General features: G+C 41.3%; 1 protein-coding gene across 3 annotated transcripts in view; it reads right to left on the bottom strand.

Moving 5' to 3' along the window:
- USP3 (ubiquitin specific peptidase 3) overlaps window positions 1–11,073 on the bottom strand; it is a 40,893-nt gene extending 29,820 nt beyond the window's left edge. The window contains exon 1 of one of the 3 annotated variants that reach the window (XM_039557591.1): window positions 10,874–11,073. In XM_039557591.1, the coding sequence (XP_039413525.1) occupies window positions 10,874–10,964 (91 nt within the window). In that variant the 5' untranslated portion in view covers window positions 10,965–11,073. Of the gene's footprint in view, window positions 1–3,300; window positions 3,335–6,390; window positions 6,509–10,873 lie in introns of those variants that run through there. The other 2 variants (XM_019280765.3, XM_039557592.1) reach the window with 2 other exon arrangements.
- Between the last annotated feature and the right edge of the window lie 2,604 nt (window positions 11,074–13,677).

Genomic DNA, 13,677 nt, shown 5'->3' with positions numbered 1-13,677 from the left:
TAACACACATGTGCCTATCAAAAAAATCCACAAGAATACTGCTACAAGAAATGGACTACTTTTCCTTTCTCATACCTTTCACTTGATTTTGCCTTAAAAATCCCTCAGTGTCCTGTTTAATTATGATTTAGTAGGCAGACTTCCATTTTACCCCTTAAAGAACCAGACAATTGAAGCAAAAAAGAGCTGGGCAGTCTCCATTAGCAACATGTGAAGAAAAAAGCAGCAACAACCCACACACCAAAATGAGAAACCCCTTCTTTGTAAAACACAATCCTTCTGCTGTGACACATCAGGCCTAAGGAATCAGACTGAAAGCTACCTTTTCCAAAAATCTGGAAGTAAAGGTGAGAGAAATTTGCAAGCAAAAATCCCGGTGAGAATACAAAATTCTGCACAAGTATTTAATCGGATTTATACAAACCCCTATAGTAATAGCATTTCAAATGCAAAGATTTTCAGTCACAGAATTCATAGCATTTCTCAGAAAGCCCATTTCCATTTTAGAGATGAAAACAACAGATTGAATAATTTACCAAAAGAATTTTAAGTTTATCAGCATAGATCAGAACGGAGCCTACTAGCCCATACACCCAAGTCCTTTAAATCATTTTAACTGCAGCCAAGGGTAAGATATCCCCAAACCCATCACTCTACACAAAACTTGTAAGGTGATTCGCCAAAACAGCTCTAAATTAAACACATAAAACTTCCCATATGCAATATACAACGGGTACCAGGTGTCTAAGTCATCCATGAAAGCTGGTATTCTAAGTAGGGAATTACTCAAGTTATTAACCTATGAGAAACATCAAGGGGACAAAGATGTTGGATGTGGTCCCTTCTCTAGGCTTACATGCTAGAGCTGCAAAAAGGTTCTGCCCACTGCTGGAATTTACAGCTCTGGAACTCCCTCTGGATGCAGGCACAAGTCCCTTCAAAGACTGAATAAATCAGCGGAGGAGTTTTCTCCACAAAATCCCCATGCATTCAAGATGTGAACATCTCAAGTTTAATGCAAGTATCTCCTACCCTTGAAAGGCCTTCTTTACAGACAACTCCTAAATGCTGAGGGAAGACTGACAATTCCTTCCCATGAGTAAGTACTTCAAGGGAAGAGTGAGACAAAGCAAGAGAGAGAATGAACATTTCACCCAGCTTAGCAGTTACAGCTTTCACCTAGGCTGCAGGCTCCACAGCAAGGAATATCCATGCACTCTACATTCAAAATCCACCACGTGAAACACTCAGTTGTTAAAATTAAGACTGGAACCAAGCATTTTCCACCAAGATGAACTGACCAAATCACAACATTAGAGAGCCATGTGCACTCTTTCCTTCTGGCCCATAAACCAGCATATACAATAAACATCATTTCAAGGCAAAAATCACAAGTCTTCCTCATCACAGAACATCAGTCAAGATTGTAGGGCACGTGGATATGTGCAGAATCAAGACACTCTGGCATTGAAAAAACCACTTTATTGCCAGAAACAAAGCCCCAAGGCACATCAGTATTTTTACCAGCAGCATGAAAAAACCCCTAACAGGCAATGTAAGTTACTTAGTCCTAAGTACACGTACACCAACACAACTAATCAGGTTCCCAGCTTCTGACATTCATTTGTGTATTTAAAAAGGCAGTTCCTTCAAGTGAACACACAAGCTTTATCATTATCTGACCCTAATGTATGTTTACATTCAGGAGGAATCAAAAGTACTGAAAAGACAGGGCGGGCCTTAACATACCCAGAAGTGCAGAAAGAATGCTACCACTATCTTGTGATCTAGGAATAGGTTCTTAGAACATAAAGACAGAGTTAAATGTGTATGATTGTTGACTGGGTTTTTTTTTGTTTGGGTGGGGAATGTTTAAAGTGTATATGCATTTGGGAAAAGCAACTGCCCCACATTTTAAGAAGGCCAGTCAATTCTAGGTGAGTTAACTAATGAAAGTCAGGTGACTGAAAAAAGAAGTAAATGTTACAAGAGTATTTTTTTAACCTCTGAGCAGACAAAAGCCCCATTCTAAACAACGAATGCAGGGAAAAGGAACATTACAGGCTTTGAAAACTAGAGACGTTCTACAGTTATAAGGCAGCTAGTTTTACTGTCTAGGTTTTAAAGACTACTCCCATTTGTTTCCAAACCTTATTTCACAAAGTTTTTCTTTCTATCCTTCCCTCAGTCCCATTAAAAGATGTTCATAAGTGCACTGAATTTGTTCTAAACTCTTAATCATTACGAAAACATATTCTATTTAACAATATTTTACGTAAGTTTAATTTGTTAGACATCTTTACTGCGTATTTTAGAAAAACAGCATTCTAGTCAAAATGAAACCAGACAGAAGGGGATAAGGTTTGCAATTATACTACTTTAAATGCTTTGTTTTAAAATGAGCTAACACACACATAACTAAAGGAAAAGTTAATAAAAGATGAAATTTCCATTACATTTGTATCAAAAGCAAGAGAATTCACCAGGAAGCAAGTCTCCTGGTAAGCATTACTAAACATACAAAAATGTTAAACCCTTCTTTCCCAATGAAGAAAAGTCTCAACAGTATCAGGTCTTATCCTGACTCAAATCACATTCAAGTAAGACTCCAAAGAACATTCAAAGAAAGAAACAAACAACCCTCACTTACAGGTATGGAAAAAACCCCAAGTTATTTCCTCTGTCTTTATCTTTCAGCCAAAATCAGAAAGATTGAGTTTCTAGTGAGGAGACAAGTCATTTAGTGATAGTTTGTGAACTACTATTTGTGCTCATGCACACCTGTACATGTAGTTTCCTCCTCCTTGTGCCAAATAAAAGCATTGCTCAGTCTCACAGAGGAAATTTCACAGATGGTTACATTGAACCATTCCCATTTACAGTGGAAAACCACAGATAGTTTAGATATACTGAACAACAACTGAGTGAGAACATAAAACACGGGTAGGTGAACAACTTTTCACAGAATAAGTAGGTCACTGAAGTGCCCAACACATTCTTAACGCTGAAGAATATCAGAGAACAACGTGACCAGCTTCATCTGCATGGAATTCCCCTCCCCTACACTCGACCACAGTGGCTTCAGTCTGGCATTCGGATTATGCAATCAGAATTCCACACTGAGAAACAGGGAATGTTACAAAAATGCAGGCGTTTTTATTTGCCTGTATTCTTAGTGCAGTGATAGAAAAGCAGACAGGGAGGTCAGGAAAACTTCTTCTAACCAGTGTAAACAGTTCCCCAGGAAGTGGCTGAACAAACTGGGGGGAGGAGGTGCCAAACCAAAGTCAGGTCACTCACAGCAGCAATCCAGAGACATCCCGAGCTCGCTGCCCTGCTGCTCTGGGTAAGGGAGGGAGAGACAGAAAGAATCAGCACTGCCAGTCACACAGACATTCAGCTCCCAGGCTACACTACTGCGATTTCTTCTGATAATTTAATTTTTCTACATGTCCAGTCAAACTTTAGGACAATGTAGATGTGTCAGCAGTTGATCTTCCTGCATATACCAGAAAAAGCACATCCTACCTGAAAACAAAGTGAAAAGTATGCATTATTATTTAAAAAAAAAAAAAAGGAAAAAGTAAAACATTAGAGACAGTCTGATCTTAATGAACAAGCACAGCCAAAAGCATTTTGTTAAAAATTACTGCCTCTATTTCTCCTTTACACTCCAAAAACATTTTTTAGTTGTTTGGCTACTTTGATAACTCATTAGCATACAAATTTAAATACATATATTTTAAATTTGAGTATTTTAGCCTTCACAGAAAAACAGCTATTATTCCTCAGTATAGCAGTAGCATCCACAAAAAAAAAGTTAGTCAATCTTTGTTAGAACAAGACACATAAACGCTCATTTTCAGACAGCAGCCAGAAAAAACACAGCAAAGCCAACAGTGTAATGTCGTTTTGACAAGTTAGCAATCAAGAGCAGGTCAAAATATTCAAGCTGGGAATAGGAGGGAAAAGAGGGGAAAGACAGAAAGAAGTCTTCTTGCTTTCTTTATATAATCTAGTGAATAATCTGTTTGTTTGTAGTTGCCACTGTTGCATTCCTACTTCCCCAGTATCAGCAAAAGACACATTAAACCATCCATGTGACAAAAAAAAAAAAAAAAAAAGAGAAAGAAATGCTTGGTGGGTGAAAACATTACCAAATCAAAACATGAACTGAAGGGTAAAAACCCAAAAAATTTAAAAGGATCAAGGCTGTTTTGAGAAAATGCACCTATTTTGACACAGACAAGCAGATGCGCATATTCCCACCTACCAAGTACCTCCAAAAATCAGTATTTCCCTGTTTGATATTGATAGGGACCTTCAACCCCCATCCCCAAATCCGAGAGTAATACCTTGCTTTACAAAAAGCTGTCTGCTTGCAGTACTGGGGGCAGGCCAACTTCCAGAACCACCACCTTGTTCTGCCAGGCTGCCTGGGGGTATTGGGATTAGATTCACACGGGTAATTAAATCTTCCACAGAAATCTCAAACTAGGTTTACAAGATCCAAAATTATGCAAGGTATTCCAAAGGGGGTAACACCAGAGGATTGCTTTGACATACCAGATAAGACTGCTAAATGGCAAGTGTAGTCATTATGTCAAGTACCATTTAACATATCCTCTTATAATCAAGGAAAAGAATTTTTAAGGACAAAATCTTACACTACTCCCATAACAAGGGCACCATAAAGCAATTCCGATTCACTCTACAATAAAACGTTTCCTCCAACAATACTGGAGTATAAATCAGAACAGCCTTAACTAGTTTTCAGAGCCAAATTTTTTATTAAATTGCACTTTCTACCCTTCATGGAATATTTTAATTAGTGGCCTTTAATCACTTTTTACCTAGGTAAGGAATGTTTGGTAAAACAGAAAGCAAAGCATGAGCAGGTTACTAAATGAAGTGAGTGGTACTGATCAAATGAGAAATAGCTCAAAGCTTAATTTCATTCCAGACACTGGGTCTGAAACTTTCACTCTGTCAACCTCAGACACACACATGACAAAAAAAAAAAATTAACAAGTCTGTCAGCCTCAACACCTTGACACGATAAGACAAACAAAGTATAATGCACTGATACTGTTTAACACCTGCATACCCTGAAGAGTTTGGGAAAGGCAGGTGAAAATCATCCTGCTTACATTGAAACCAGCTGTAATGAGATTTGCCCTAATCTGTGGTAAATCAAGAGTCTGCCATGCACACATGAGTGTCTCATCCTGCCTCCACAATGCCTCAGACTATACTGTCTCCTTACTTGCTACATTTCAAAGAGTCATTTCAAAACACTGGACACTTTAGAACAGTCAGTAGTAAAATTTGTCCTTCAAAGTTTATCTTCAAAATCATCATGAAGATTAGATCTAGTTTCTCAAAGGAAACATATTAAATGTCTACTTCTTTCCTCTGAAGCATCTCTTCCCCCAGCTAATGTTCAAATTTTGTGATGGATTATGGTTTTGTTCAGTAGAGTATAAACAAAACTTTGAAAAGAAAATCTAGAAAATATTAATCACCACCAATTTAAGTTTACTTTTAAAAGATACTAAGTATCTGAAAACAAAGACTCACCTTTTTTTAAATTAAAAGGAAATTTACATCTAATTTATGAGACCAAAATTAAGACTTTTATCCTATCTCAATAAATGTGCATCTTCTAACTAGTTCCAAAGCACTGTGCTCTATCTCACAGGCCAAGATAACTGCTGACCCATGGTCAGCTCACACATCAGTAACCAATTCAAATGGGAAAAAAAAAGAAAGCCAACACCAAAACAATTTTAAGGAAAACAAGACTGTGTCTAAAAAAAAAAACCAAATCTAACAAGCTAACTTAAAACAACAGCCAGGGAATGAATTTAAGGAGATTTAACAACCTATAAAGAGTTACTAACAAGCATTCCTGCATAGCAGTGACCCAGAGAAATAAAAAGGTGAAAGACTACCCAACTCTGGACTTAAAGTGACTGAATAAAAAGGGGTAATTTTTAAAATATATATATACTTACTTTGTCCTTTAAATTTCAGAATAAATCTGGCAATTTCCAGGCCAATTTAATTTTCCAGATGTAGGGTGACAAATAATCCTCACACACACAATACAGACCACTAGGTCCACACACTGTCCATGATCTTACCCTGAGTTTACACGCAGAGAACTGAAGTTTTCTTAGGAATAAGGTCCCTACCTACCCCCTCTCCAGTTTCAGCAAGTTTTCCCTCCTCCTATATCACAGTAATCACAAAAAGACAGAAGAAATCAGGACCTCTAGTAATAAAACTGGAAAAGCAGACAGAGACACAAACACTTACGGAAATGAAGAAGCAACACTAAGAAGCAGCTGGGATGAAAAGGAAAGCCAAGAGGGTTAAAGTCTGTACCTGCACTTTTACACTGTACTTGTGTTTGCACTGACTGCAACAGTCCAAAGCCAAAAATCACAGCGTGGCAGAACAGCATTACCTACCCCAGTGAAAGCAGAACAGTGCGACTAATTTAACTGAGGAAACAAAACCTGATGGGGGGGGGGGAGGGGGGGCAGGCAGGGAAGCAGCTAACAAAAAAAACCATCACAAGCAGCCTGACCCAGTGCAGTCATGTTCTTGAAAGGTCTACTCAGCCTAAAACATTTGGTCTCAAATCTAAATAAGCATTCAAGGATATGTGGGGTTATTCTGAACAAACTGAATTTACCAAATATTTTAGTAACTTAAACACACACAAAAAAAGTCATTAACTCAGCATGTGGATTTCCACCATAATCACTGTTCACTAGGCCTCAAACAGCTTCCAATGCTGGCTCTCCTGTCTTTCATATTCCCAGTGTCATTTCTAAATCCCACAACGTATGTTTCTGATCACTGGTGCAATTACAACTCTTATACAACAGAAATCAGAATGCAAATGCCAGACACATATATTCAGCTTTTGCAGGAAATACCAGTCTACAGCCAGAACTGCTCTCCAATACCTAACAAAATCATGCTTTTTAACGGGGAAAAAAGAACTATTCAACTGACAGTGATCTGAAAAGTAAGTTTTAAGCATCCTTCACAAATGCAATTCCCCTTTAAAAAAAACAAAAATCACAGAATCTCTATCTCAGCAGACAAAATCCTATCACTCTGCAGTTATTCTTCTAAAGACAGAACATCAGATTCTATACTGAACAACCAATGAGCCCAGTGAGAACAATTAATGAATCCTCAACCACACAGAAAAAAAGTTGGAAAACCTCTCCAGACTTCCACAGGTGTGCTTAGAAGATTGCAATCTCACTTAGGTGAGGCAGGGCTCCCTGTGGTTTGATGAGTCTATGAAAAGTTGTTAAGAAATACCACATCTGAGCTATTCCAGAGTACTTTTCATAATTACATGATTTGCACAACAGTGCTGAAGGTGTGGCACATCATACAAATTCAACAGCTTCAGTCTGTGACACAGTCCTGCCAATGCCTCCAGCTACTCTGCTTCCAACTTCAGCAGAAGCTTCAGAAATTAAAGTGCATGGAAAGACTGCAATCCTGTTGGAATTAGCAGATATCTGCACACATAATTTCACATGACAGTGAAATGACAAGCCATTTTCAGTTTCTATACCATTTCTACTTTGCATATATTTCTCCTCCTAAATGCCCCATTACAACAACGAACTGCCTATAGATCTGCAAAAAAATCATTCTGTGCTCTATTTTGATAATCTTGAAGCTCCTCAAAGCAAATACATGCTGCTTTCTGCACTGCTGATTGTACAGAGCAAGCCTAACTGGTTAAATACTCAGGGGAAAGCACACCATTTTCTAAATGGGGGGCCTTAAACTCTCTGACCTCCAAACTACTCAACAGTAACGTAACAGAAGATCTAGACACTGAAAAATGAACATACAGCATTACTTTTTACCTGAAAACAAAACCACTCATATTTGGATCACACCCTTGTTGTCAATGCTTCCTCTCAGTGCTTTTTTAAGAATCTTCCCTCATCACAAGACCTCCAAAACAACTCCGGCAGGAAGCTTTCAAGGGAAACTTGAAACATTTGGGCAAAAGGAGCAGCTCAGGCTGATGCACATGCTCCTCTAACCAACTCGTACCTTCAGTAAACCTGGCTTCCAAACACCAGCACCAAATGCAACACTCCTCCATTACACAATGACACAATATTCAAGATCAATTAACAATACTCAAAAGTGCCTCCATTATTACCTTGTGAAGTTATTGTTGCAACCAGGAGTTTTTTCGGACAGACAAGGAAAAGGTACTTAACTCAGCATGGCAACTGCAGCCCCACAAATCTCTAGAATACCAGATAATGATAAAAATAGCCACTGATAGTCTGAACTAAAACTCAACTCTCCAACCTATTCTGCAACGTTTTGCTATCACTGGCACATCAGGTGGCTGCCAGAAAGTTTCCTGGATCACTACCTTTTTCTGGAAAGGTCAGCAGCAACTAGGAACAGGACAGGCAAGTTCTGAGTTAGTTTAAGACAATGTACTTGATGAGAGATGCCCTGTAATTACAGAATGCAGAAAACTGCCTTCCAAATATTTTTCTACAACTGGGACACCACCACCAACAAACCAAACTAAAACCATACAACCTTAGAAAACAGCATCAAAATTAATAGGAAATGCATTAAATTTTAACAAGGTATTAATTTACACGCAGCATTTTCTGTTTAATTTTATATTACAAAGTTACATCAAACCCAGCAAATAAGACATAGTATTTACTGTGACTTGACATAAACCCGTATTACCTATCTTTAAAAAAACTGACGTTACTAAAGTGAGTACAAACAAAAAGATGACAGTACTCTACATACTGTTACAGAGTTAATGTAACAATAATCACGTTATTACCAGCTGGAAGTGAGAACTGAGGCACTACAGCTTTACTATACTAGTAGAAATGCACCATTAATTTAAAAAAAACCCCACAATTTCATTTGCTTTAAATTAACAAAAGCCTGCTGTTTGTTCACTGGACTGTTTTAAATTCAATCTACTGAGTTTTTTTCTTTAGCCACTTGTTAAGATTTCAACAGTTATCTATGCGAGTACTGTGTGACTTACCTTTTTTTTCTTAAAAAGCATTACAAACAAAAAACTCCCCTAGATATGGTGCCATCATTATTCAGTGCCTGAAGAGCCCTTACACCTTCCTCCTGCCTCAGTGCTGTAAAATAAATCAGGTGATTGCCCAGCAACTGGCTCTCTCTGTAAGTGCTGGTTTGGGAGAAACTCCTCTGAACAACAAAGAAAAACTTGTTCTAACTGCTGAACTTCTTTGTTGAGAAGCAGAATGCATAACATGGTAGCTGTAAACTGGCTATTATTTTAAGCTAGGAAGTTATATTAATACCTTAGCATGTATTTTTAGTTTTGGTACTTTTATCTTTTTTAAGTTCTCTGAAGGTTGGTTCCCTACTGCCATACACTTCTTCTTGACAACTTTGCTTACCCTTGATATTCTGAAGATAACAGATGGACTTTCAAAGTTAAAAGTTAAACTCCTTGACAATAATTTTTTTTTTTTTTTTGGTAAAAAACCATTAGGGACAACAATTTTTCCTGTACTTCTCCTTTCCTCCTAATCATTTCCCTGCATGACTCCACTGTAAAGTGTACACCCTCTAAATCAAAAGCATTACAGAGAAAAGTAACTGGTTTTGCCAAAGGAAGCAGCAACGCTACCACACCTTGGCTCCCGGAAACTGCAATCAGGGAAGAAGTTAAGTAAGCAGCAGCCTTCCCACACGAAGGCACTGACACTGCGAGACAAAGGACAACCATCTTCCCTTTAAAAAAAAAGGAACACCTTAAAATACATTTAGCCCTTCAGTGCTCCCCGGTCGGTCATTCCCAAAGGAGGCTTCTTCTCCAGCGCCCACCGGCACAAGTCCCGCTGCTCCTCTAAGCGGGGCCTACTTCCCACTCTAAACCGAGGTGGTTGTGTCTGCTTTCACACGGGGCACAACTAAACACAACTACAGCAAACAAACAACGACAGCAAACATCGCGGGTTATCTGTGCAGAAAGCTAAATTTGTAACACCTGGCGCACGGCACGTTTAAAGGGAAAGCCCCTGAACAAACAAGATCATGCGAGGTACAGTAGTGACGACAGGATATTTGCATTATTAAATCAAAGAGCAAAGTACTAAAAAAAGACGACCTCTACAATCCTACCGACTCACAGGTAGGTGAGCGTGACCCCCAAACCCCCACAGACCACCTTCACTGAGATGCTCCTTGGCTTGAACGGGGGTCCCAAGCGACACGTTCCACCGCAACAGTCTTATTAAAACTACACTCTCCAAAGTCCTTCCAAAAACGTATATTAAAAAAAAAAAAAAAAGGAAAGTAATCTCAGGCAGATTTAAAGAACACACTGACCCTGCAGCTGCCAGCGGCTCGTCTCCCTTCAGCCACGGTCCCGGGGCAGAGCCGAGCACGCAGCTCCTCCGGCAGACAAAAGGAGCGCGGAGCGCGGCCCCGCAGAGCTCCGCGGCGGCGGGGCGGGGGGCGCGGGCCCCGCCGGGACAAAGTCCGCTGCCTGCCCCGGGCCGGACAGCGCTGCGCTGGGAGCCCGGCGCAGGGCCGGGGGTGGGAGGGCAGCCCCCACTCCTGCCTCAACACGCGGCTCCCCCGCGGGGACAGCGGCGGCTGGAAGGCGCAGCCCCCCTCAGAGGGTCCCGCGGGGCGGCCCCGGCGGGTGGGGACCGTGGCAGCCGCCCTCCCGCGCGCCGCCGGGCCCTCCCCCGCCCGCGGGGCGCCCTCCCGCCGTCGGGCAGAGAGGACAAAGGAACGGCCGGGCTACCGCGGGCCAGGAGGGCCGCGCAGCGCAGGCCGCACTCACCGCTGCAGCACCAGGAGGAGGGCGAGCCCTGCGGGAACTTGGCCGAGTCGGGCGCGATGCAGACGCTGGAGCCGAGGTGCGGGCACTCCATGGCGGGCGCGGCGGAGCGGGGCGGGCGGGCGGCTCCTCGCGGCGCTACAGCAGCGGCGCCCCGCGCACAACAGCCATCTTAAGGCCGGCCTCCCGCTCCGCTCCGCGCGAGGCCGGGCCGGGCTTTGCGGGCAGCCGCCCTCCCTCCCTCCCGTCCGCGTCGCTCCCCACCCGCCGGGCTTTGCGGACAACCGCCCGCCCCAGGGGCCAGTGGCCCGGCTGGCCGGCAGAGAGGCGAGCGCCGGCGTTCGTGGAGTGGCTTGGGTTGGAAGGACCTTGAAGATCATCCGCTTTCAACGCCTGCCATAGGCAGGAACACCTTCCACTAGACCAGGTTGCTCCAGGCCCCATCCAACCTGGCCTTGAACACTTCCAGGGATGAGGTATCCACAGCTTCTCTGGGCAACCTGTGCCAGTGCTTCACCACCCTCACAGGGAAGAATATCCTAATAGCTAATCTAAACCTGCTCTCTTTCAATCTGAACCCGTCCCCCCTTGTCCTCCATCACTTCATACTCTGCCATATAGTCGTGGCCCATCTTTCCTGTAAGTTCACCTTAGGTACTGAAAGGCCACAATTAGGTCACCCTGAAGCTTGTCATTTCCAGGCTGAACAATGCCAATTCTCTCAGCCTTTCCTCGCAGCAGAGCTGCTCCACCCATCTGATCAACTTGGTGGCCTCGTCTGGACTCACACCAGCAGCTCCACATCCTTCCTGTCTTGGGCCCCAGGGCTGGGGCAGCTCTGCAGGTGGGGTGGAATCCCCGCTCTCCTGCTGCCCACAGGAATCTGGATGCAGCCCAGGACACGTTTGGCTTTCTGGGCTGCATGCACTGATTGCCAGCTCATGTCTAGCCTGTCATCCAATGTTCTGTTCTGTAAGGTGCACGGTCTGAGGTATGTGCCAGATTTTTTTTTAAAGAGTTACCTGGCCTCAAATTTAGCTTGTTACTGAATTTCCTACTCTATGGCTGTAACCTTTAAGTGGTAATAAAAGTATAGATGTTGTGTTACAGCTTTACCAGACAATGCAGAATAACAGTTTTATAACTCAGCAATTTGCAAAACCAAAATGTAGTTCCTTTTCAAATAGAGCAAATAAAGTCCACCAGCATAAAAGTGGGGACTTTTTTAGTCTAAGGCTGTGACAACTCTTGAATATTATTAGGAGTTTTAGACCTTTTCTCTTACATTAACTAATGTGAGAAACACAATTTTGCCACTGGTTTTGCCTGTTGTGTGACCTTTGAGTAGACATGGAAAGCATCTCTCTCAATGTATTTTATGTGGCACTGCACTATTTCATGGAAGAATATTTTAGAAACTGACAGTTCTGTATGGATTTTCAGATGAGATACTTTAAATATTCATATCAAAGATGTCTTGGTGGTCACTAATCTCCTTGGCAGAATGCCATTCTTTACCCTTTGTTCTTTTTCACCCTGTTTACACAAGGGGGAAAAAAATCAGAGCATGAAAGATCCAATTCTTCACAGCATCAGAAACTACTTTGACTACACTCCATGGAATTAGTTTGCATTTCTAACTGTGTAGCTACAAGCAGCATTAGGTCATAGATACCAAACTGTGAATTAAATGGCTGCAAATGTTACCTTGACACAAAACCATAGATCTTCCTCACATAACCCTCATCCTTCAAGCTTGTCATATTTGATCTATTAGGTAAGTAACATTTCCAACATATATTTTACAGGTTGTACAGAAACCATATATTTATATAATTTTCTAACAAGCATTGTACAAATAGAGAAAAAATTAACTGGGAAACTAATATTTAAATATGTTTCATACAACATACAAACCTTGATACACATCTAGGAATTACTTGTACTAATTCAAGGAGCTTCTAAAAAAGGTGGTCATGCTAGCATGCTTTACATTAACCAAAGGATCCTTTTGTTTACTCTCCACCCTCTGCCACAATGTATAATGAAGACAATACATTGAATTAAGGCAGCAGTTTGACTGCAGTTGCTGTCTTTTCTCACCAATGCATACATTTAATCCTCGTGTTGTGCCCCACCCATCCTTACACACACACAATGAGTAAGAAACCTCAACTAGATCTGCTTTTCTCATTTTCCCCTTGTACCAGCGTTACTTGGCCTTCTCCAAGCAGTATAAACCAGAACTTAACCGAAACAGCCAGTTCTTACCTGTGTGGATTATGTTAGCAGTATATTTAGTCTTTCAGAAGTAAGGAAACAATATATCAACAAGATTAAATATGGTAAAATAAACATGTTTATATGTTTTTGGTTGTCTACTTTCACTTTAGCACTGTTATTACTGACTTTATGCCTTGTTTCTTTGCAAGATAATAATGGAGTTTTCTCAATTTTTTCATTTGTGGGTTGACAGCCATTCATTGACTCTTTGAACAGTGTAATTCTGTGCAAAAATGTGCTCATTTCTTTGTTTTAGTTGCCATGCCCACAGCAAATGTGGTAGCCTTTAAATTTTTTTATCTCTAGCTGCCAAGATAAATACTTAAGTAAGGATGATTTTATCTGTTAGGGAGTCAGGATGCATAGCAGTTATCACATATGTGAGGATGCATAAGGACCAGTACAAGCATGTTTGTAATGCAGCCTCTTGGCCTACTGAAAAATAATTGATCACTAATGCAACTCCCAGCACTCAGATCTCAAAAGCTTTGCTTACAACAAGGGTAGTTTTAAGTGGCTTGCAG

The sequence above is a fragment of the Corvus cornix genome, chromosome 10, assembly GCF_000738735.6.
Source record: "Corvus cornix cornix isolate S_Up_H32 chromosome 10, ASM73873v5, whole genome shotgun sequence".
NCBI lineage: Eukaryota > Metazoa > Chordata > Aves > Passeriformes > Corvidae > Corvus > Corvus cornix.
The sequence above is the reverse complement of the archived record's forward strand: the minus strand, read 5'-3'. Positions and strand labels throughout refer to the sequence as shown.